Raw genomic sequence first — 23761 nt, 5'->3', positions numbered from 1 at the left:
ATGTGATGCCCACATCTGTAACAATATTACAAGAAAGAGATTACGCAGAGATTATTTTCCTCAGGAAAGGGTAGAAGACAGGTTCGTAAGACCTGAAACCCAGAAACCATAAGATAGCAATTAGATTCGGCCACACGAAACTTGAGATACATACGTACAATGAAGACCTCAGAAAGAAAACTGCAAGGAAACATTCGTAAAACACACACCATGGGAAAGACTGCTCCCTTGACATGCACACGAGCCTGACAGGCCACAGGAGAAGACCAAGTCACAGTAGCAGGAGGGGCTATTGCCCAGTCACAGGAGAAACACCGGGGCTGACAAACACTTAGGACATCCAACCTCACCTGTAACTTCTTTTCAATATTTACTTAGTTGGCTGCACCCAGTCTTAGCTGTGGCAGGTGGAATCTTTTTAGTTGTGGCATGCCAGCTCTTAATGTGGGATCTAACTCCCTGACCAGGGGTCAAAACCAGGCAATGGTACCATGGAGTCTTAGCCAGCGGACCACCAGGGAAGTCCCACTAACGACTTCTTAAGTGGCGCTCAGAGTAAGGTTCTTAAAAAAGTCCTAAAGTTGAATAACACCTCTGTGAGGGATGCGGATGGAGTTGGTGTGACTATGACTTAACGTGGCCCTCTCTGAGGCACCTATTTCTTTGTTAGGTCAATATCCTCTCCAGCTCAGCTGTCCTTGTCTCCAAATCAATGTGACAGAAATAATCGCCTGACCCCTCAGGATATGGGGCCCAGCACAGTCGTGGCAGTGTGTGCGTGCCCTGTCACTTCACTTGTGTCTAACTCTTTGCAACCCTTTGGACAAGTAGCCCACCAGGCTCCTCTATCCATGGGATTCTCCAGGCAAGAATCCTAAAGTGGGTTGCCACGCCCTCCTCCAGGGGATCTTCCCAACCCAGGGATCAAACCAGCATCTCCTGCACTGAAAGTGGATTCTTTACCCACTGAGCCATCAGAGAACCCTGGCCACTGCTGTGCTGCTGGTAAAAACCACTGAGGGGACCCCTGTGCCCTCCAACAAGGGGAGGCCGAATGAGTCCTGGCTCGTTGGTCTAGGGGATGCTCAGCCGCTGACACTGAAAGAGAAAGGTCCATCTAGACCTCCTGACCCAGGAAGGTGTCCCTGATGAACTGTCCAGAAGAGGAGTCCGTGGCACCCTGGTGAGAGACTCAATTCCTAGATATGTTGATAAGAAGTCCAGTGTCCCCGAGAAGGAGAAGGAGGTCTGGAGCCCTCGAGGAGAAAGGAGTCTGGGGCTCTCAAGAAGAAAAGGAGAACCTTTTTTTTTTTTTCTTTTTTTTTTGCTTTGTTTAGTCAATATCGGAGAAGGCAATGGCAACCCACTCCAGTACTCTTGCCTGGAAAATCCCATGGACGGAGGAGCCTGGAAGGCTGTAGTCCATGGGATCGCTGAGGGTCGGACACAACTGAGCAACTTCACTTTCATTTTTCACTTTCGTGCATTGGAGAAGGAAATGGCAACTCTCTCCAGTGTTCTTGCCTGGAGAATCCCAAGGACAGGGGAGCCTGGTGGGCTGCCATCTATGGGGTCGCACAGAGTCAGACATGATTGAAGTGACTTAGCAGTTAGTCAATATAACAAAGTATCTTGCTCAAGGACATGTTTCTCCTTAACAAGAACCTTCTGACTAACCTTACAAGCTTAAGACTTAGATTGTGGGAGAAGGTCTGGTAAGACCTTTCTATTGTTAGTTCTAATCTTGTTAATTTAAGATGTTTGTTGTAGGAGTGGGTCTGGTAAAAGTATATAGTGTGTTAGTTGCTCAGTCGTGTGACCCCATGGACTGTAGCCTGCCAGGCTCCTTAGTCCACGGAATTCTCCAGGCAAGAGTGCTGGAGTGGGTTGCTAGTTCCTTCTCCAAAAGTATGTGAGGTCTTGATAAGACTAGTGAGTTTGGGCACCCTTCTGATGTCTATGTCAGAAGCTTTGTCTATCCCTTTCTAAACTTTAATAAAAGTCTGCTACACAAAAGCTCTTAAGTGATCAAGCCTGGTCTCTGGTCCTGAAGCTAAATCTTCTACTTCGGAGATCACAAATGACATCATTCACCATAAGCTATCACTGGCTGATCAACACGTGCGTGCGCGTGCCCCAGGGCCAAGCTGGCACACCGGCTGCGGGCTTCGATCCTTCCGAGAGCTCACAAAGGTGGGGGCTACTGAGAAGCCCTCAGAGGTCGGAGCACAAGCTCAGGTTCAGTTGCGTGGAAACAGGAGCTGAGGTGTCGAGGCCAGGTTGTCTGGGCCGCAGTGCCCTCCCTCTAAGCCCCATGTCCACTCAGAATCACGCATCTTCAATAAAAGACCTGGGAGAACTTTATGCCTTTTTGTGTTTTAAACACTTCCTTCAAATAACAAATTCAGCAAAGACTAGGTAGAGGTTGGTTTGAACCCATGCCCCTGGGGTGGTCCGTCCACATCCTCCCAACACCTCCAGGCGTCCCATTGCTCCAGATCGCCTGGCTCCAGCTCCCAGCTCCCCCAAATCCCCAAGGTTCTCTGTCTGCTTCCCCTGAGCCAGCCACATCTGCCAGGTCACCCGCCAGCAGCACCCAGTCCCAAGGGTCCCAAAAGCAGCAGACGCACTCAGTGGGTAGCACACTTTACTGAGGTTTGGGGGAGGGGTACATCGCAAAGCAGCAGAGCAAACTTAAAACGGAGTGGGAGACACCCTCCGACAAGCCCCTCGGCGTCTCCACCAGCGGGAAGTTGACACTGACCAGTATCCACCGACCCTACTCTCCCCTGGTTCACTCCCCCGGGACCTCCAGACCCCTCTCCGTCATGCTTGCAGAGAAGCCCAGGGAGGAAGGCCAGGGCCAGCCCTGGGGAGAGATCATTCATTCATCACTATCATTCATTCCAGATGGTGCAGGACCCAGGAGTGATCATGGGCTGGGTCAGCCACAGAGGGATGAAGAGGGACCGGCCAAGGACCAAACCCCAGAGAAAGCCTGGAGTGGCTGCGGAGCCTCACGTGGTGAGCGTGGGCCATGAGATAACTCACGTGGCCAAGGGGTGCAGAGTCCAGCTGGACTCAGGGTTGCAGGGACGAACAGAGGGCCCACTGCTGGAGCCGAGAAGGCTGGGAGAAGCTGCACTCTCAGGTCAACCTCCAGGGGCCCTCCCTGCCTCCTCCCACCTGAAGCACCCAGTCCCTCCGTGCTATCCCGCAGACCCTGGCTGGGGGACTGGCCTTCCAGACCCTACCTGTGGCGGCACCCGACTCAGAGTGGGGATGTGAGTGTGCCTAGTTCTGTGGCAGACTCCCGGCACATGAGCCTGAAACAGTCCTGATGGCCTTTGGGGAGCGGACCACCCCCAGCGGGAAAGGGCACGTGGAAACCTGCACACGGGGCCGTGTCTGTGTGTTCTCGTCTGCACACACACCTGGACCTGTGCGGTTTGCATGTGCTGGGGCACACCAATCCAGGAGCTGCTGTGCCACAAATGCGTCAGTGTGGGAGTGCATGGGGGGCATGAGTGTGGTGTGGCGGGGAGTGTGCCCTCAGTGGACATGGGTGTGGGTCTGGTGTGTCCGTCTCCCTAGTGTGTGCATACACGGTTCCAAGGCCTCACCCTCAGGCTCACCCTGTGACCTTGCTCAGCCCAACACTCACTGCCCCTCAGGCTGTTCCCAAACCTTTCCAGGCCCACAGTCCCCTGGCAACCCCCAGAGGACCCACGCCACCCTCCCTGCGCCAGCTCACCTGCACTTTCTCTGCCAGGAACCCCTCCCTCCCCAAAATCCCACCCAGGCTCAGACCCGGGTCTCCAGGCTCAGAAGTGATTTTATTTCTCCGCAGATATCCTCAAAGCCAAGCTGTTGGGCTGGGCCCGGCTTCCCCTCAGGGACCCAGGGGCCCAGCCTCCTGCCGGGTGCCTGGTCCCTGGAGATGTCCTGTGGCTGCAACTTGGAGCTGGTGGGGAAACAGGGAGTTCTCACAGCTGGGGCAGGCGGGAGCCACAGGCCGCGGAGCGGAGCCAAGGCTGCCCCCAGTGCCAGCCAGGCCAGGCTGGGGAGGGGGCAGCCACGGGCTCAGGTGTGGGGGGACAAGCTCGGAAGCCCTGCGGTGGGGAGGGGGCCTCAGGGTCCAGCCCAGAGGAGGGCGGGCCCCAGGCTGAGCAGGAGCCCCCCGGCCAGCGCCCAGGGGCTGCGCCCTGCCTGTGCCACCCCATTGCACAAATCCTTCTCGCAGCAGTCCACTTCCACCTTCAAGATCCCAGAGTTAATGAAGCCCATCAGATAGTCTGAGAAAAAGTGCCGCTTCACAAAATCACAGGACGAGGCACACATCTTGTTCACGGAATGATCCTTCCTGCCTGGGGATGAAGACAGGCAGCCTGGGATTGGAGCCCCACAAGCCTCTCAGCCTCATGTCCAGGACCCAGCCCAGGGACCCTCCAGGTCAGCTCAGAACCCCAGAACAACACAACTGAGGCTTCAACCCACCCATGCTGCCCCCCAGCTCCACAGAAAGAGTCAGAGAGAGTCAGGTACCTGCTGACTGTCACACAGCAGGGTAGGGTCGTGCCCCCAGACACACGCCATTGTCCGAGGCCAGAGGGACTCCAATGACACCACCCCCACCCCCCAGCCTGGAGCTTGACTTACTGCTGCTGGGATCTGTGATCCAGACAGTGGCACACACCGTGTCTGATGGATGGCACTGCTTCGGGGTGCAGTGGCTGGAGTTGGTGGTCAGCGTGCAGTCCTGGCACCACAGGCCATGAGCTGGGCAGGGCACGGAGAGGAGGATGACTAGAGGAACCGGGGTTCAGGCCAGCCAGCCCCCTGCATCCTCCCCACCTGCCTCATTGCAGGTCCTAGCAGAGCCGCGTGGCTGTAGGAGGCCAGGCACCCCCTGACCAGGAGTGACCAGGTCAAACTGGCACCTGGAGGACAGGCGGGGAAAAACCTGTGTGTCTTTGGGCAGGTTGGGGTGAGGGTGCTGCTGCTGGGACTCTGGAAGCCCCTCTGCACCCCCAGGCCCCACACATACCCACAGTGTACACACACAGAGTCACACACATCACACCTGTGGTGCCCTCTTGCACACTCCTCTCCCCCCCGCCACTCCCCCGGTTCACATCCCCCAGAATCCAGTTGATTCCATCGAGGAAGGTCAGACAGGACTTGATGGGGAGCCAGAGGGGCTCTGAGAAGAGAGTGTCCGGGAACCCCGGCGCCAAGCCAAGTCATCCGCGCAGGGCCAGCCCGCAGGACCAAGGCCCAGGAGGAAGAGCACCCCAGCCCTGGGAGCCAGGAGAGATCCACGTGGCTGTCGCCGAGGCAGCCGGAGCAGAGGGTCACGCTGCAAGGGCCGAGGGCCGGGGTCGCAGAGGTGTGGGAGGGGGTATGGGCTGGATGGGCATCGTAGCAGAATGACCACCCCACACCTGGTTCTCTCCGGAGCTGTCTCGCACAGACTCTCAGGTGACCTGGACTCCCCCCACCGCCCCTGCCAGCGGCCCCAGACTTACCGGGGGCCGAGCACAGCAGAGCGGCCAGCAGCACCAGGCCGAGGCCCTTCATGGCTGCAGGCAACATGCTCCAGGCGGGCCTCAGGAAGGGGCGGGGGCTGCGGGCGGGGGTCGTCTGGGACACCGGCCTGGCAGGGGGAAGCCTCGATCAGGAAGGAAACGAAGCCCCTGGCCCAGCTCGAAGGGCCCTCCCCTTTCCTGGCATCCTAAGGCAACCTTCCCGCCCGGAATCCAGAGCTTGGGGTAGCCGGGGAGCTCCAAAGCCCCGCCCCCAGCCCATCCGCGGGAACATCCACCATCGCTACACCCCCTCGGGGGAGAAGAGGCCTGCCCTCTCGCTGGGGGACAGCCCGAAATGCCCCCTTCTGGCGCTCCGCACCTGTGGGATGAGGGGTGGGGAGGTGGGGGTGGTCGGGAGGCGCGTCTTGTCCCTGGGGAGCCATAGGTGAGTCCGGAGAGGAAAGGGCCGGACGAGGTGCGAGTGGACAGTACCTGCCGGCGGGCAGAGGGGTGCGCGCTACCCCCACCCCCACCTCTGGGCCGGGGGCCCGGGAACCCGGCGCTGAGCCTCCTCCCTGCCTCCTCACGCGAGCCTTGGCTCTCACCGCGGGTCTAGGCGTGGAGCGCGGGCCTCGGGTCGGGGGCGCACTCACATCCCTGGGATGCCGCGACTCCGGGCCTCCAGGCGGCGGGGGCGGCGCGGGGAGCAGTGCCCTTCGGTCTCCCTGCGGACGGGAACCCGGGTGCAGCCGTGTCTTTCGGGGAACGCAGCCGCAGACACGGACCCCGCGCGAGGGGCGGGGCAGAGCCGGGGCGGGGGCCGCGTGGGGGGCGGGGGCGGCTGGAGTCGCGCGGATTGGGGCGCCTGGGACTCAGGGCCCGGCAGGGTCACCGTCCCGGGCCGTCCTGGGCCCCCTGGCCAACAGGCAACCCGCACCCCCGCCCGCGCGCGCGCGCGCGCCCTCTCCTCTCCCGATCTCTTCACCCGTGCGTTCCCCCCACCTCCGCCTCCCCCCACCCAGGCGCGGGCAGGTCCCTTCCCCCTCAGCTTGGCTGAGATCCCCTTGGAATTTCTCGGAAGAACGTTTACTGCGAAAGGAAGCGAAAGGCACAAAGACGCAGAGAGGGAGGGAGGGAGCGAGCGCGGCAGGTACTACTGGCCCAGGCCCCCTGTTCGCGGCCCTTGGGCCCTCCCTTCCCTGACCCCATCCGGATCCCGATGGTTCAAGGTTATTCTCCGCGCCCCCCACCCCACGACGACCCCACGAGCAGCCGCAGACCCAGGGACTGCTGCCTCCAACCACACCCACACTCAGAGGGCAAGTCCCAAACCCTGGTCTTGGCACTCAAGGCCCTCTACCGCCTGCTCTGGTCAGCTTCTCAGCTTTGTCTCTTGCCTTCTGCTCCCATCACGCCTGTCGTGCTGTGCTTTGCACCTGCTGTCCCTCATGCCTGAGACCAGTCTCTGCTGGGCACTGCCATCCGCTGGGCGAGGAGCAAGTGCTAAAGTCGATCCTTCAGTCCTGACTTCATCTGTCCAACAAATATTTATACAGACAGCCTGGGACCACGCTCAGGTGCGTGACTGTAGGCACGCTGCCTGCCCCCTGAGCCTCAGGTCCTTGTCTATAAAATGTAACCACGAAACCGTGTGAGGGCTGCACCAAACCCACAGGGAGAGATATCACTGGGCACCCAGACCAGGGCAAGTGCCGGCGAGAGGGCAGGCAAGCAGCGGACAACCGGGCAGATTGACAGGGGGAGCTACTGAGTGGGATGAGAAGCAAGGAGAGAGGCCTGGGGTGTGGACAAAGCCTCTCTGGTGGAGCCCGTGATCCTGCAGGAGGAGGGTTTGCAAGCTCCAAGATACAGAGAGCAGGAGTGTTTGGGGGAGGGCTGGGGCGATGGCTCAGGCCACAATATGCAAAAGGATTAGATTTTGTCCCAAAACCTATGTAGCTGGGCAAAGGCTTGAGTCCAGGACATCCTTGTGAGAATTAACACATGCATTTCAGATTTAACACAAGGCCTTCCCCAAGGGGCTGGGGGCAGGCCACATATCCTGGGTGCCCTCCCACAAGACCGGCCTCTAGACCTTTGGGTCAGTTGGATACTGACTCTGTCCAGGTATGAGGTGACTGTGGGATGGCACTTGGTGGCAGTCCCTGCTGATCACAGCCAGCCTGCTCCTGGCTTGGGAATCTCTGCCAAAGTTCTGTCAGAGACTTGGTAGATCCCTGCCAGACCTAAGGCAAGGCAACCCACTCCCAACACCTGGGACTGGTAGTGTGGGGGGCAGGCTCTAAGAGGTATTCTTGCCCTGGTGTATCTCCTTCCTTCCTTTTTTTTTTGCCATCCTATTTAGCTTGTGGGATCTTAGCTTCCCAACCAGGGATCAAACCCAGGGCCTCGGCAGTCAGAGTGAGAGTCTTAACCACTGTACATCCAGGGAGTCATTCCCTCCCCACTGAGCATGGCTGGACTCACTTCTAGTGAAGAGGGGGCAAGACCAGTGGGATGTCACTTCTGAGATCAGATTATTGAGACTGTAGCTTCTGATGTGGGCTCTGCCTCCAGTCCTCTCTCAGATTACTCATCCTGTTGGCAGCCCTGTGCAGAGGCACCGAAGCCAGCCAACAACCACCCAAGGGACCGCAGAAGTGGACCCCCACAACCAGCGGAGCCCTGAGAGGAGCCCACAGCCCCAGCCAACAGCAACTTCATGAGAGAATGTGAGCCTGAGGTCCAGCACTTGAGTTCCTGACCCTTGGACACTTCAAGAGCATGAATGGTGTTGTTTTAAGTGCCTGCGTTTGGGGGTAGTTTGTTATGCAGCAAAAGATAGCAGGTGAGTAGGTTCTGGATTGGGCATGATGGGGGCAGATGACAGATACCCAAAGAGTAATGCCCAAGGAGTCTGCCCCCCCACCCCGCCCCAGGGACTGCAGCTCCAGGCCTGTTTGTTCCTTGGAGAGCAAAGACCCTGCTCTCCCCATGCTGGGCTTGGTTGCCAGGGAGACAGATATTCCTAACCCGGTTTCCAAGCTACTCTGCCTTCCTCCCAATACACGTGGGATGGTGTTACGCTATCAGGATTTTTGCAAACAAGAATAAAAATCAGTCATGATGGGCAGAAGCAAGGGCAGAGTGTCCATGTGTGGCCCTGGCCCTTGCAGTGTGGACAGCCCCTGCCTGCATGGAGCTGTCCTTGACCTTCCTCCTCCCCACCTGACCTGGCCCAGATGCCTCGATGCTGGTGCTGGGGCCTGGCCCTGGCTGGAGACACTCTGACAAGCGCCCACAGCCTGTGGGGTGACCGTGTGGCAGCTGCCCAAGTCCCATGCTCTACAGAGGGTGGGGGTGATTGGTGGCCAGCTCCCCCGCAGCAGAACCGCCTCGGGTGGTCAGAACCATGGACAGCGTCAGAGGCGGGGGATGGGGCAGTTCGCCGCTGGCTGCCTTGCCTCTAGAGTCTGGAAGCCAACAGAAGCAGAGCGCTGGCCTCTGAGTCAGGCCCTGGCAGGAGAGGGGCAAGGCTGGAGTCATGCCTGAGCTGTGCTGCAGGGTTTACTGCCTTGTATTTTGGGCCGACACCATCAGAATCCCTCCCAGCTGTCCAAGGTTGTGGGTCTGACCATGGCCCCCACCACCCTGCCTCACGGAGAGGGCCAGCCAAGGGTGGACAGGGACATTTATTCACACAGTGAACACTTGAAGAAAGGCTGCTGAGCTCAAAGAGAAAGTCCTTGATCCTCAGGATCCCCAGAATAGTGGGGAACAGCTAACAAGGTAAGTGCTGGGCTGAATGGTGCCCCCCCCAAATGATTCCCACAATCTGTGAAGTTGATCCTGATTGGAAAATGGGACTTTAAGGATGAGATCAAGTTAACGATCTCGCGATGAGGCCATCCTAGATTTGAGAGGCGGGGGCCAGATCCAGTGTCTGGTGTCCTTATAAGGTAGAGAGACACAGAGAGAGGGCATGTAATGGAGGCAGAGACCTCAGGGACACAGCCACATCCAGGGATGCCTGGAGCCCCCAGAGACTGGAAGGGGCAGGAAGGGTCCTCCCCTGGAGCCTGTTGGCTGTTTTAAGCCACAAGTTAGAGATTTGTTGAAGCAGCAGCAGGAAAGAGTGCAGAGTGCAAGAGGAGCTGGAGAGAAGAAGGTGCCCCTCACCCAGCCCCAGCCAGCCACCCGCCCAGAGAAGCTGGAAGGGCCTCCCGTGTTCTGAGGCCCTGGGACACCACAGCCCCCAGCCCCACCCAAGCTCCTCAGGCAGTGCACAGGGCCCTGAACCACGGCTGCACAGCCTGCCTCGACGCCACCCCCTCCCCCACGCTCAGGACCTGGGCAGTCCTGCCACCCCGGAGTCTCGACTTCCTCATCCACACGTGGGGAGAGGCACAGCCCTCCCCAGAGAAGTGAGAGAGCTGGCCCCTCCCTCTCACGCCCTAGACTCTGGGTCCCAAGAGGACAACAGGGAGCCGCCATCCAAGGTGGTCATTCCTTACCTGGGGTGATTGCAGTCATGTAGACTCTGGGCAGGCTTGGAGAAGAAGCAGAGCTGGGGCTTGGCCTAGGACCACCTGCCACACTCCACCCTGACACCACGGGCTCCCCCAGGCCCTCCTCCCCACTCCCCCAGAGGTCTTACCTCGCCCCTCTCCCACCACCTCCTTCCCCATCAAACTGCTGGCAAAAACCTTGTACCTAAAGTTCTGCCACAGTTGCCAGGAGTGCAGGTGGGACGCCCAAGGACGGGACGCGGGCCCCGCTGCTCCTGCTGTGTGCCGGAAGCAACCCCCGAAGGTCCTCCCCCATGGCCCCGGGAGGGGGTCCTGCTCGGCCTGGGCCTTCCAGGTTTCAGAGGGAGGCACGTCCTGCCACCAAGTCTGACCCCTCATCCCAAGCTCATCAGCTTCCTCCCTTTCTTCCTGGAGCCTTAGGCCCAAACTTGCGCGGCAGGCGGGGCGGCGCGGTCCTGTGCAGACGTGAGGTTTTGCACAGTGTCAAGCCCCCTCCTAGCGCCCCTTCCCAATTCCCCCTCTTGCACACAGCCCCTGCCTTGCCCAGGTAACCTCTCCCTGGTTCAGGACACAAAGAGCTTCTTCATTCCTTTCTGCAGCTACAGAGAATCCCTGCATAATTACTTTCAGAGTTAACAAGTCACTGCGAGGGAGACGGCTCCCTGCTGCGATGGAATTAATTGCCCTGCAGAAGGCACCCTTCATGGGTGCATTATCCCAAGGGGGCGCCAGCAGCGAGGCTTACAGCCTCAGGCGGGGCGGGCGTGGCCGGGCGGGGCGGGGCGGTAGGCGGAATTGGCGGTGGGCGGGACCAGCTCAGCCTCCGCCCAGGTCCGAGTGCGCCCTCGGAGTGCCTGCGTGCGGAGAACCGGGGGTCTGCAGAGGTGTTAGAGGGCTCAGCTTCTAGCACGTGGAGCTGTCCCCACGGCGCCCTCCGAGAGCTGCACAAGGAAGGAGATGAGAGAAAGTTTGGGTGGAGAATTAAGGCACAGGGGTGTTTTCAGGGGCTTTTTATTTTCTTAATGAGAGACACCTGAGTGTGTTTACCTGCAGGAGGAGAGGAGCCAGTCCGAAAATTAAACGTGGTGTCACCGCACAGTCCAGCAATCACGCTTCTGGGCACAGACCCCAAGGAATTGGGAACAGGGACCGAGAAAGACATCGGCACATCCGTGGCTGCCGCAGCATTATTCACAGAACCTAGAACACGTTGGCACCCCAGGTGCCCTCGGAAGACAAAGGCTAATCATGATGCGGTCTATACATACACCAGAATATTATTCAGCCCTACAAGGCAGGGAAATTCTGACCCACGCTACCACGTGGGTGAAACGGGAGGACATTAGGCAGGGGAGAGGGAAGGGGAGTGAGTGTTTAATGGAAGCAGAGTTTTGCTTTTGCAGAGGGAGGGTGGTGACAGCTATACAACAATGTGGCACTGAGTTGTGCATTTAAAAACGGTTACATGGCAATTTTTAAAGTATTTTTTTATATTTATTTATTCACTCGTTTGACTGCCTCAGGTCTTAGTTGTGGCAGGCTGGGTCTTTGGTCTTCATTGCGGTGTGCAGGATTGCCGGTTATGGGCATGCAGGATCTTTTTTTTTTTTTTTTTCCAGTTGTGGTACACAGGGTCTTAGTTGCAGCATGCAAACCCTCAGTCGCAGCACGTGACCTCTAGTTTCCTGAACAAGAACCAAACCCGAGCACCCTGCCTGGGGAGCATGGAGTCTTAGCCACGGGTTGCCCAGAGGCTAAGTCAGTGGAAGTGGCTACCAGTGGATGTCCCAATGTGGCAAATTTTACATTATGTGTATTTTACCAATTAAAAATATGAGGGATGATCCACCTTCCAGAGTAATGGAAATAAAAGCAAACATAAACAAATGGGACCTAATTAAAAGCTTTTGCACAACGAAGGAAACTATAAGCAAGGTGAAAAGACAGCCTTCAGAATGGGAGAAAATAATAGCAAATGAAGCAACTGACAAAGAATTAATCCCAAAAATATATAAGCAGCTCATGCAGCTCACTTCCAGAAAAATAAACGACCCAATCAAAAAATGGGCCATAGAACTAAACAGACATTTCTCCAAAGAAGACATACAGATTGCTAACAAACACATGAAAAGATTCTCAACATCACTTACTATCAGAGAAATGCAAATCAAAACCACAATGAGGTACCATCTCATGCCAGTCAGAATGGCTGCTATCCAAAAGTCTACAAGCAATATATGCTGGCGAGGGTGTGGAGAAAAGGGAACCCTCTTACACTGTTGGTGGGAATGCAAACTAGTACAGCCACTGTGGAGAACAGTGTGGAGATTCCTTAAAAAACTGGAAATAGGACTGCCATATGACCCAGCAATCCTACTGCTGGGCATAGACACCAAGGAAACAAGAATTGAAAAAGACACGTGTACCCCAATGTTCTTTGCACCACTGTTTACAATAGCCAGGACACGGAAGCAACCTAGATGTCCATCGGCAGACAAATGGATAAGAAGCTGTGGTACATATACACAATGGAATATTCCTCAGCTATTAAAAAGAACGCATTTGAATCAGTTCTAATGAGGTGGCTGAAACTGGAGCCTATTATACAGAGTAAAGTAAGTCAGAAAGAAAAACACCAATACAGTATACTAATGCATATATATGGAATTTAGAAAGATGGTAACGATGACCCTATATGCAAGACAGCAAAAGAGACACAGATGTAAAGAACAGTCTTTTGGACTCTGTGGGAGAAGGCAAAGGTGGGATGATCTGAGAGAATGGCATTGAAACACGTACAATATCATATGTGAAATAGATCACCAGTCCAGGTTCGATGCATGAGACAGGGTGCTCAGGGCCAGTGAACTGGGATGGCCCTGAAAGACGGGATGAGGAGGGAGGTGGGAGGAGGGCTCAGGATGGGGAACACATGTACACCCATGGCTGATTCATGTCAATCTATGGCAGAAACCACTAGAGTATTGTAAAGTAATTAGCCTCCAATTAAAATAAATAAATTAACTTACCAAAAAAATGACGGAAAATAAAGGAAGAACCAAGGGACAGAAGAGAGGGGAGCTGGAAGCACAGGAGAGCAGAAGAGTGCCTGGGGCGGGGAGGCAGGAGTGCCGGGGAGGCCCCAGCAGAGGAAGGGGCATCCAGAGGGTGGGTGGCATTGGGCAGAGGGTGGGTAGGGTGCCAGTCTGGATGTGGCAACCTCGTGGCCCTCGCCCTGAGAGGCCGGGCTTCTCATAGAAATGTGGGGTGGGGAATCTGAAGGTGCAGGGGCAGGGGCGCTGACAAGCACTGTGGATGGGAGGTCCACTACAGGCAGCCCTGAAGCAGGAGCTGCACGCTAGGGACCCTGGTGGGGCTGGAGCGGGGGGAAATGGGAGGCGAGACCCTCCGGGGTCAATGTGGACAGGCTGAGACTGTCCAGGGGTTAGAGAAAATTGACCTGGGGTGTGGACGTGTGGAGGCGGGAGGGGGCAGGATGAACAAATGGAGGGTGGGCTCCTGCAGTCAACAGGGTATGGGCAAGTGGGTCCCCTAAGACCGCCCGGAGCCTGCTCCCTCTGACCAGCCCACCCCTGCCCGCCTGTTTCTTGATAATGGATTTCAAGAGAGAGAGAGGCTTGGGCCCCATCAGAGACCCTGGAAGCTGCCTCATTGGCCAGTCACTGTGGGGCCACCGGAAGCAGAGAGAGAATCCATAACAAACCTCTCATGGCCCCTGCCCACCTAGGAGGAGGGTCTGGACTCTGATCTAAGAAGGAAGGCAGTCTCTCTGCTCCCAGAGAGCGTGGGAAGGAGCCCAGAGCAGGGAGTGGGGCATGAGGGCCAGCGCATCTGCAGCCACATTTGCCCTAAAGGCCCCCCTCCCCCATGGCTGTGTGCTGCCAGCAGGGCAGATGCCTTTCCTGCCCAGACTTCAGCCCCTTAGTTAGAAACACTGACCATCTTTTCCCTGGTCTGGGTCCGATTCATGTTGGTGACCGCAGAGGCCTGGGGTAGGGGCTCATAGCCCAGGACAGGTCCACACAGGTCCCCAAAGAGAGCAGGGCCCATGCCTGCCCCCTCCAGCTCCCCCTCTACCAGGGCAGGAGGGGTGTGGATGGCCAGTGTGCCCTGTCCACAACTGGCACCAAGGTCTGATTCACTCAGCCAGAGGGAGGCCAGGCCTGGCTGGGAGGGGACCCAGACCAGCAGTGCCCACAGGGCCATTCTCGGGAGCCAGCCCGACTGAGCAGGGCAGGGCAAGCAAGGCCAGGCCCACATCAGGCATGGGTCTTTGGGCTGGAAGCTGGGCCCCAGGCTGCCTGGGAAGAGCGCCTGTGCGTGTGGGCAAGGCTGAGGGAGAAAGCACTGACATCCTAGGGCAGAGGCTCTAAAGCGGGCCTCAGGTGCCCACGGGGCCTCCAGCCCTCAGCCTTGGCCCTGGGAGTTTGAGGGAGGCATGTCTCCACCCTAGGGGTCTTCAGGGAGGCCCTTGTCCCTGAAGCCGGGGGTCAGAGAGTGCCAGGAGGGGTTGATTTTGTGGCCAGAATGCTTGAAGATAGCTGAGTGGGGACGGAGCTGGCATATACTCACTTTGACCTGAGGACTAGGGGCCTCGACCACTCCTGTGGGGCCCCAACCCTGGCCAGGCCTGGCCGTGACTGCATCTGTGTAGGCAGGGTGAGCCCCCGTTGCCTATCCTGGGATGGGACGAGGGAGCAGGGCAGGGCTGGGGGGGGAGGGGCACCCAAGGGTGGGGGGGTTGTGAGGAGAGGGCAGAGTCCAACCCTGGCAGTAATTCCTAGTCAGTAAAGTAGTGATGGAAACACTACCTACCCCTAGAGTTGTTGAGGACCAACAAAATGGTATTTAATTTTAACTAGTGAATTAAATGATGTTATTTATTATTTGCATCTGGGCCAAGGAGGAGCTGGGCCTGTCTGGGGGGTCAGGCAGCAGGTGGAGACCTCCTGCTCCCTAACACTTCTGGGAACCCCCATGGGGCCCTGCCTGGGAGCAGCTCCTGGGAGCCCAGGTCAGAGCACCTGCAGGAGGAAGGCAGTGTGCGAGCCCAGCACGTGGGGTGACCGCGGACACAGGCCTCAGGAATGCAGAGGGCAGGTCCTGGGCCATGAGCACAGAGGATGACCCTGGCTGGAGAGAGATTTTGGCCTCCAGATGGGGGCGGGCTGGGGACAGCTGACAATCAGAGACCAGAGGCCAGGCAGCTCCCCGCAGAAGCCGAGGCTGTTCAAGCAGCCCAGTGCCCACGGGGAGAGGACGGTGCACTGGTTCAGAGGAGCAGGTGGGAGGATAATGCTTGGCGGCTGAGACTGCAGAGGAATGCCATCCCAGCCAGCCCTGGGGGGACTCTGCTGGGCACCGTCCTACATGCCAGCAGGCACTGGCTCTTGATGGCCATGACCGCTTTGAGAGCGCGGAAGCCCACAGAGTCAGGGGAAAGAGGCCTGGGCTCAGGCTCAGGTGGTTTCGCCCAAGAGCCAGCTCTCAGTCTCTTCTCCAAATGCCCCTGAGGATGTCCACGGGGAGACTCAGGCTGGGCAGGTTCAGGGAGGAGCCCCGGTGAACAACGGGGGCGGGCTCGCAGCCCTGACTCCAGGCCTCAGTCTAGCCTCCTGCCCTGCCCCACCTTTCGTTGGCCTCCAGGAAGGGGCTCCTCAGCGCCTGCCCTGCAGCCCACAGAGGAGGAGGTGGGCAGCCCCCTCCCACAGTGCTGCACTGCCAGGAAAAGGCAGGCTCCCAGTGGTCCCGGAGGCCAGCCCCGGAGGGCAGGGGGCCAACACGAGGGACGGAGAGAAAAGGAGGTGTTGGTGGTGCAAGACCTCTCTGAGAGTGTGACACGTGCAGATGGGACGGTGGGGTGGTTAGACATGAGCCGCAGGGAGGTGACAGGCGAAAAGACAAGAGGGGGTGGATCAAGCTAAGCCCCAACCATCTGAGGACCACCCCCCCGACCTCACCCAGAACGGGCAAAACTATGGCCTGGCAGTGGGCAGCTTACCCTGATAGAGACGGCACAGTGACACAAGAGGACGCCCACTGCTGCCACGGCTGCCCCCGCCCAGACTAGACAGGCATACAGCCTCTAGCAAACCCAACTCATTATACCAACGTTAATAAAGTCTACAGGTGGTTTTGTGCTCCACTGGGTGGGCTGTTCTTAGCAAATCAAGGGTAAGGGCATGTGCAGAAATGAACTTGTTAGAGAACTCGCCACAGGCAAGCAGAGCCACCGCTTGTCACTCACCCACGATCGCACGGCCTCCTCCCGCATCGCTCCCTAACCCTAACGCCTGCGAACAACTCCGCATCAACACCCTGAAGCCAGTGCGGAAGGGGCTGGTTTCACCTCACAGAAACAGACGGCTCTTCCTCTGAGAGTGTTTATCAATCCTTTATCTTCCTGTACTTAAGCAGGAAGCAGCAGTTTGCAAATACGTGCTTGCTATCACAAGGACTCAGATGTCTGGTCTGGTCTCCCATTGACCTCCTCGGTGGAAGCTCTCTGTCTGACACAGGGCACGCCACCCCGGGGCAGGACGGCCTCAGGACGCCAGCGGGGACTGTGTTCCAGGGAGAGGAGGCAGAGGGGCGGAGGCCCTGAGGTGGGGCAGAGGGCAGCTGCGGCCGGCGGGCCCACGCAGTGCTGCTGGGAGAGGGAGGCCTAGCAGAAGGACCCCAGCTGTGTCTCACTCTGAAATGCTCTTAACAAGGCCCCGGGAGATGACGCAGCTGACTCGTGGTTGACGGTGCCACTCAGCGGTCTGCAGCTGGACTGGAGGGTCCACGAAGCCAGGCTCCCATGGCTGCGGCCTGGACCTGGTCTCAGGGTTGAGACAAGGGGTAGGGGCTGGCTAGCCTGCACTGCAGGGCTGAGGCCGCAGGGCCAGGGCAGAACCGCTCAGGTGGACAGGACGCCCCACCGGCCGCCACAGTGACTTCCCCTCCCCCACCACTGGAGCCAGGGAGGGAAATGACCATCCCTGGCCCGGTGCCTGGCCTGGGGGCCAGCGTGAGGCCCATTGTTTGAGGCTGGAGCTGGCGGCCCGGGGCCTTGGGAAGCCCCCGGCAAGGCCCTTTGTCCCACTTCCCACAGATTCAGAGCCCCAGCGAGGCCCTGGTGAGCAGACGCGGCAGAGGTGGCAGCCCCGCAGGATGAAGGCGCTAGCGGCTGTCCTGCTGGCCCTGCTGTGGTGCAGGCAGCAAGGTGCGTGGGGCAAGGGGCGGCCCTGCAGCGAGAGGGATGCCCAGTCCAGGCTGCAGGCCCTCAGGGTCACCCAGCCCGGAGGCAAGACGTGGCTTGGGGAGGAGGACGGGGAGCACCTGCAGGCCGAGGCCAGAGGGAGGCGGGTGGGCCGTGCTGGGTCCCCACGGGTCCCCAAACCTCCAGCCCCTGCCCCAACCAGACGCCAGGGCGCGGGTGACCCTCCCCACCCAATCCCACCCAGTCTCAGCCTCTCAGGCTTCAGGGTACCTGCCATCTGGGGGCTGGAGTCGGGGGCTGTGAAAGGCCAGCGCCCAACCCCTAGTGTTGTTGGCAAGGATGCCGCCAGGTCGCATACCAGCCAGGAGGTGGGGCCGGGGCTCAGAGACCCAGGCAGCGACCTCACCAGCTTGGGAGGGTCAGGGAGGTCAGAGGGACTGGGAAGGGGATGCCAGACCGAGGGGAGGGGGCGCGGCACTGGGCTCCAAGCCTGTGTCCTCTGCGCCTGGGTAGTGGAGGTTTACAGGTGTCCCTGCATGGCCAGGGAGAGGGCAGGCACAGGAGGACGAGGACGACGACCCGGACGCTGGGAGAGAAGGCTACGATGATGAGGAGGATGAGGAGGAAGAGGAGGCTGGCGCACCTGCGGGCAGCAGGGGCTCAGGTACCTGCCCACCCCGCCCCAGCATGGGGGCGCTCGACCCTCCTCCTCAGCACTCACATGGGTGCCTCGAAGCTGACAGTGAGGAGCCCACAGGCAGAGGCCTCCGCTGCGAGCGTCCATGCCCTCAGGGTGGGGGAAGGGGGAGGCAGGGCCCCTGGCACTCAGCACACCCTCAGTTCTCACCCTGGCAGTAGCCCCCAACTGCCATCCAGAGGAGGGGCTAGAGAAGGAGCCAGTCCTGGGAGGGGCAATGGTGCTGGGGCAGAGAGGTTAAATAGAAGTTCACCAAGCAGACAGGGGCACAGCAGAGCCCCAGGAAGGAGAGACCAGTGACCCAAAGGCCCTGGGTGTGGAGTCCAGTTCAGAAATACACAACTGTCCCAGTAAGGCAGGGCAGCGGGGGGCGAGGCGGGAGAGTAAGGGGGCCAGTCCTGAGGTGGGGGCACAGAGGGCTCCAGCATGTCAGGGTTTGAGGGGGTCAGCTGAGAGTGGGAGAGGCGGACCAGAATTGGGAAGAGACCTCCAAGGGGAAGAGGCTGGGAAGCAGCAGGCGTGGGTGAGCTGGGGGCGCTCCGGGGGCTGTGCCCCTCGCACAGCTGAGCCTACCCGGCCCCCCAGGGCCACAGTGCTACACGTGCCAGTCCCTGCACAAGGGGGAGAGCTGCGAGCAGGTGCAGAGCTGCGTGCTCCCCAGGACGTGCAAAGCCATCGTCTCCTCCTGGAACGCTGGTGAGGGGCCACCCGGGGGTGGCGGGACGGCGTCACCCAAGCCTGTGAGGGGCCCCATCCCTGCCGTGTCCCGTCCCGTGTGATCCACTCTCTCCCCTCACAGAGTCAGGTCCCCAGACCACCTACTCGGGGTGGTGTGCAGACACATGTCAAGCCATCAGCAGGACGGTGGAAGGATCCCTGACGACCATATCCTGTTGCCAGTCCAGCCTGTGCAACACCCCACCCTGGCAAGATCCCCAGGGGAGGGGGGCAGGTGGCCCCCGGGGGAGCCCTGCGACTGTGGCCGCCACCGTCCTGCTCAGCCTCCTGGCCAACCTTCAGGCCGTGGGGCTCTGAGTGGGGCGGTCCCTCCTCGCGCCCAGCATGGCTTGCACCCTGGCTGGCCAGCACTCTGTCCGCTGTCTCCTGCCCCCTCCCCCAGACCATGGAGAATAAACTGGATGCACCCGTGATGACCCCGCGGCACCAGTTCCTTGGCCACAGCTGCCCTTCCTCGGTTTCCCCTTCCAGCATCTTGGCCTCCTCTCCCTGCCTGTGCATGGCAGATGGCCAGCACGTGGGCCTTAGGTCCAGGCCTCAGCGGCTCACAGGTTGGGTCCACACAGCTCCCTGCCCCCAGCAGAGAAAACACTCACTGCATGCCAGTGGGGAGCCCACCCCAGGTTGCTCCCCAACTTCTTGCCAAAAAGAAACCTCCATCCATCCACGTGAGGGGTGGCCCTTGTAGAGAGGACACTTGGGGAGGAAGGTTTCCTTGGCCTAGAGGAGGAAAGGCCCCCACCCAGGGCGGCTTGGGGGTGAGTGGAATTGATGAGGGGCTGGAAGACAAAGAGAAAAGAGAGGGAGACAGGTGGTGTATGGCTCAGATGGGACTTTGCAGCCAACCACTCAGCTTGGGTAGGGGGGATGGGGCGGAAGAGGGGGCAGTCAGGGAGAAGCGGAGGGGCAGGGCAGGAGCCCCACGGCTTCCCCAGCCTTTGCTCCAGCTGGACGGGTGTCGCTGGCTGCTGGGCGCTAGGCCTCCGTGACTGGTGCTGGGATGGAGCCCAGCCCCAGAGGGGGAAAGAGAGGGCTGGGCTTCAGTTTCCCCATCAAAGCGGTATGGAACAAGGCACAGAGGGCCCTGGTGCCCACCAGCTGAACACCCCCTGGGCAGGGAAGCCCAGCCCTCCATCTTGCCTGCCCCGTGTTCCTGCAGGCAGAGCAGCCTCCCACCGTATGTTTCCCCTTTCCTCACCAAGGGAAACCTCTTGGTGAGGAAACCCCACCGTCCCGGCACACAACAGTCCGCCGGACAGAGGCAACACGTCTGCCCAGGGTCACGCAGTTGGTGGTGGCAGGTCCGGGACCCAGCCCGGGGCTTCTGGTCAACAGCGGTCGCCCTCCCAGGTGGCCATAGGCCGGTGGCCAGCGGAGCCAGTGCACCTGAGCCAGAGGTTGCAAGCAGCTGGATGGCGGCCAAGACCCAGCTGGATCCCCAGGCCAAGTCCAGTCTGAGGTGCCAGTGGACAGTCACAGCCAGGGCCTTGTCACAGGGCTCGGCGCTCAAGGCCAGTCCCCAGAAGGAGAAGCCAGAGGCCCCAGGAGGCTGTGTGGTCAGTCCCTCCTTCCCATCCGGCCCAGCAGCACCTCTGCGCCTTCCCAGGAGGCTGGCGGGGAACACGTCCATCCGGATCAGAGGCCCTGCTCCCCATGGCTGCCGGAGCAAATGACCACAAACCACACACGAGTGATCTTGTGGTCCGGAGGTCAGAAGGAACGGCAGGGCTGTGTCCGCCTTGGAGGCCATGATAGTCCATTTCGTGTATCAGCGTGCCTGGACTAAGGGATGCCCGTGCAGCTGGAGAAACGTTATTCCCGATGTTTCTGTGAGGGCGTTTCCAGGAGCACTGGACATGTGAATGGCGGGCCTGAGAAAGAAGATCACTGCCCCAGGTGAGTGGGCATCACCCAGGCCATCCAAGGCCCAGCTGGAACAAAAGGCAGGAAGGACCAGCTCCCTCTTCTGGAGCTGGGATGCCATCCTCTCCTGCCTGCCAATCTCGGAACTCCTGCTTCTCGGGCCGTTAGGGCTCAGAGGGAATGACACCACCATGGCCCCACTCTCCTGCTTCCAGAGAGTGGACTGGGGGCTTCTCGGCCTCCAAGACTGTGTGAACCAATTCCTCTGTGTGTGCCTGTGTCCTGACCTGCTCTGCTAATAAGGACACCAGTCAGCTTGGGTTAGGGCCACTCTCGTGACCTCACGTACCTTAGTTCAGTTCAGTCACTCAGTCACGTCCGACTCTTTGCGACCCCATGGACCACAGCACACCAGGCCTCCCTGTCCATCACCATCTTCCAAAGCTCACTCAAACTCATGTCTGTCGTGTCAGTGATGCCTTCCAACCATCTCATCCTCTGTTGTCCCCTTCTTCTCCTGCTTTCAATCTTTCCCAGGATCAGGGTCTTGTCCAGTGAGTCACTTCTTCACATCAGGTGGCCAAAGTATTGTAGTTTCAGCTTCAGGATCAGTCCTTCCAATGAATATTCAGGACTGATCTCCTTTAGGATGGACTGGTTGGATCTCCTTGCAGTCCAAGGGACTCTCAAGAGTCTTCTCCAACACCACGGTTCAAAAGCATCAATTCTTCGGCGCTCAGCTTTCTTCACAGTCCAACTCTCACATCTATACATGACCACTGGAAAAACCATAGCCTTGACTAGATGGACCTTTGTTGGCAAAGTAATGTCTCTGCTTTTCAACATGCTATCTAGGTTGGTCATAGCTTTTCTTTCAAGGAGCAAGCATCTTTTAATTTCATGGCTGCAGTCACCATCCGCAGTGATTTTGGAGCCCCCAAAAGTAAAGTTTGTCACTGTTTCCATTGTTTCCCCATCTATTTCCCATGAAGAGATGGGACTGGATGCCATGATCTTAGTTTTCTGAATGTTGAGTACCTAAATCACCTTTAAAAACCCCCGTCTCCAAACACCGGCCCATCCTGAAGTCCTGATGTTAGGACTTCAGCTCATGAATCTGGGGGTGCAGTTTGGCCCACCATAAGGGACTAAGACAGGGCTCTGTTGGGGACACAGAGCACGGTGAATATCCTGAACTGAATTTAAAGGAAGTGTTTGCCAGGGTGGTGGAGATGGGGAGAAGGGGCAGGGGCCTGGCTTGGCCCAGGGGGACCTGCAGGCAGACAGGAGCTGGGATGGCTGGAGCTTGGTTCAAAATGCCAAGGCTCGACTCCTGAGCACTAGGCCCCATGTGTGGCCTTCACGTGCACGGCTGGTTGCCAGGCAGGGTTACCCACTCCTGCTGGCTCCCTCAGTACTCTATCTGCTCCTAAGGTTGCCTCTGTCCCCCCACAAGCCCCGCAGCAACAGCAGCCAAGCTCGGAGAGCCAGGTCCTTCTTCTTCATAAATGCAAACAGGCCTCTGCCGGCCTGCAAACCCCATCCCCTGGGCCTTCTCCACCCCTTCCAGCTGCTGCACCAACCCCACTGAAAACTACCCCCTGGGATCCCCTCAGGTCCTATGTATCCACCCATCCCTGGAGTCGGCAGCAAGTTCAGGGAGAATACTGTATTCCCTTCTTTGCTGGGCTCACCCGAGTCACCAGCTGGACAAGGGGCTCGGGGGTCCTGTCCCAGCAGGCAGATCCCCCCTGGTCACCCCACCCCACACCGGTTCCATTCATTTGGTGTTTTTCTCCGGACTTCCTCAGCACAGGAAGCAGGTGGCCATGGTTACATTTCCTGTCCTTGTTCTCGAGGATGAGAACTGGGTGAGGATGAAGCAGTGACCCCAAAGCAGGACATTCCTGAGGACAGAGATTCCCGGCCGTCAGCTTTGGACAGACTGAGCGGCGCCCTCCAGGGACCGCCAGGGTTTGCAGAAGCTGATGGACTCAGGCACTGGTCAGAGGCGGGAGTTGAGCAAGGCCGCCGACTCCGTGGCACCCAGTCCCACCAGGAACTGTCCGGAACAGAGGGGAGTCAGAGCCATGGCCCCGGAAGGCATTAGGCCTGGAGAGCAGGGGGCGGGGACATGCGGATGCAGAAAGGCATTTCAGTGTCAAGAACGCCCGGCCAGAGCAGAGCAAAACTGCCCTCACCTGTGGGACCAAGGCGGCTCTGGATTCCCAAAGGTGGAGAACTGGGGTGGGGGCTATACTGGAGTAACATGGGAAAAGCCACCCCTCGGGGTACCCCCTTACTCAGCTTCATAATCCTCTCAGAAAGAAAGCTGGGATACTTGGTGGAGGTGGAGGCAGGCGGGATCTCAGTCCCACAGAGCGGGTGTCCTGGAGAGGAGCAGTCCTGTGAAGTCCCAACCTCAGGACATCCTGGGCGAGAAACCCTTGAAGAAAGTGGCAGCTGCTGGGACACCCCCAGGGCCAGGCTGTGACCCACCAGTTGCAGACAGAGCCCTCCTCTGCCCAGGGTGTACGCTTACCGAAGGACATGTGGGAATGCCCAGCTTCCCTTGCCCGGCCCTCTCCCCATCCAGGCTTGGTAATGCCCAGGGATTTACCTCCTAGTAGGTCTGTAAGTGCATGAACATAGGGAAAGTTACATAATTGGAAAATGGATATAGTTACCACCCACCCCTCGCCATCAGCTGTAAGCCTGAGGGGGCGGATGTTAGCTTTCCTAAGTAAATTTGTGTGACACTGTAGTAGAGGAAACACCCACAGCTGAGTAATCTGTGTCTCTAGGAAGAACCACAGTAAAGTCGCCCAACTCCTCCGGTCCAGTGCACGCCTGCAACACTCTCTGGATTTATCTCTGAGCCGCGATAAGCTCCAATTTCCTGAACTGCAATTCCTTGGGCTAGTCCCAAATAAACTTGCTTTTGCTGGTAAAAGACCTGGCTACCACTATAGTATTGAATATAATATCGTAGCAACAAAGAGGGAGCAGAGTTGAATTTGGTCTTGACTGTGTTGAGACTGCAGTACCTGAAGCTCCTGCAAGGATAAAGTGTAAGGGACAGATGCACAGAAGGAGCCAGAGCCAGAGACACGTGAGAGAAGGCAGCATCTAGGAGCATCAGGGCCAAGTGCCCATTCACTGAATTGCCATGATGAGAGCC

At 58.6% G+C, this 23761-nt stretch overlaps 2 protein-coding genes and 1 long non-coding RNA gene across 3 annotated transcripts; 2 read left to right on the top strand and 1 right to left on the bottom strand.

Moving 5' to 3' along the window:
* Window positions 1-2630: 2630 nt before the first annotated feature.
* On the bottom strand, window positions 2631-6548 carry LY6H (lymphocyte antigen 6 family member H). Its single transcript, XM_069600784.1, has 4 exons — window positions 6134-6548; window positions 5529-5656; window positions 4660-4779; window positions 2631-4367 (listed from the first exon to the last, which is right to left on the bottom strand). Exons 2-4 carry the CDS (start codon window positions 5593-5595, stop codon window positions 4132-4134), a joined length of 423 nt encoding a protein of 140 aa, XP_069456885.1. The 5' UTR covers window positions 5596-5656; window positions 6134-6548; the 3' UTR covers window positions 2631-4131.
* A 9945-nt stretch (window positions 6549-16493) lies between these two features.
* GPIHBP1 (glycosylphosphatidylinositol anchored high density lipoprotein binding protein 1) lies at window positions 16494-19133 on the top strand. Its single transcript, XM_069599813.1, has 5 exons — window positions 16494-16683; window positions 17175-17285; window positions 17827-17946; window positions 18565-18675; window positions 18779-19133. The coding sequence occupies exons 2-5, from the start codon at window positions 17234-17236 to the stop codon at window positions 19012-19014; spliced, it is 519 nt and encodes a 172-aa protein (XP_069455914.1). The 5' UTR covers window positions 16494-16683; window positions 17175-17233; the 3' UTR covers window positions 19015-19133.
* A 1171-nt stretch (window positions 19134-20304) lies between these two features.
* Window positions 20305-23533, top strand: LOC138445683 (uncharacterized). Its single transcript, XR_011258953.1, has 2 exons — window positions 20305-20613; window positions 22392-23533. It is a non-coding gene; the product is annotated as an uncharacterized lncRNA (long non-coding RNA).
* Window positions 23534-23761: the final 228 nt, after the last annotated feature.

Source organism: Ovis canadensis, chromosome 9 (assembly GCF_042477335.2).
Source record: "Ovis canadensis isolate MfBH-ARS-UI-01 breed Bighorn chromosome 9, ARS-UI_OviCan_v2, whole genome shotgun sequence".
Classification (NCBI taxonomy): domain Eukaryota; kingdom Metazoa; phylum Chordata; class Mammalia; order Artiodactyla; family Bovidae; genus Ovis; species Ovis canadensis.
This window is presented reverse-complemented; position numbering and strand designations above follow the sequence as displayed.

What these genes read in the sequence shown, in the direction of transcription:
- GPIHBP1 (XM_069599813.1), top strand. Translation starts at nt 17,234, where the DNA reads ATGAAGGCGCTAGCGGCTGTCCTGCTGGCCCTGCTGTGGTGCAGGCAG. An exon ending in GCTGTGGTGCAGGCAGCAAG is followed by an intron (nt 17,286 to 17,826) that starts GTGCGTGGGGCA and finishes CTGCATGGCCAG; the next exon opens with GGAGAGGGCAGGCACAGGAG. An exon ending in TGCGGGCAGCAGGGGCTCAG is followed by an intron (nt 17,947 to 18,564) that starts GTACCTGCCCAC and finishes CCGGCCCCCCAG; the next exon opens with GGCCACAGTGCTACACGTGC.
- LY6H (XM_069600784.1), bottom strand. Translation starts at nt 5,595, where the DNA reads ATGTTGCCTGCAGCCATGAAGGGCCTCGGCCTGGTGCTGCTGGCCGCT. An exon ending in TCTGCTGTGCTCGGCCCCCG is followed by an intron (nt 4,780 to 5,528) that starts GTAAGTCTGGGG and finishes TGCCCTGCCCAG; the next exon opens with CTCATGGCCTGTGGTGCCAG. An exon ending in GATCACAGATCCCAGCAGCA is followed by an intron (nt 4,368 to 4,659) that starts GTAAGTCAAGCT and finishes CTTCATCCCCAG; the next exon opens with GCAGGAAGGATCATTCCGTG.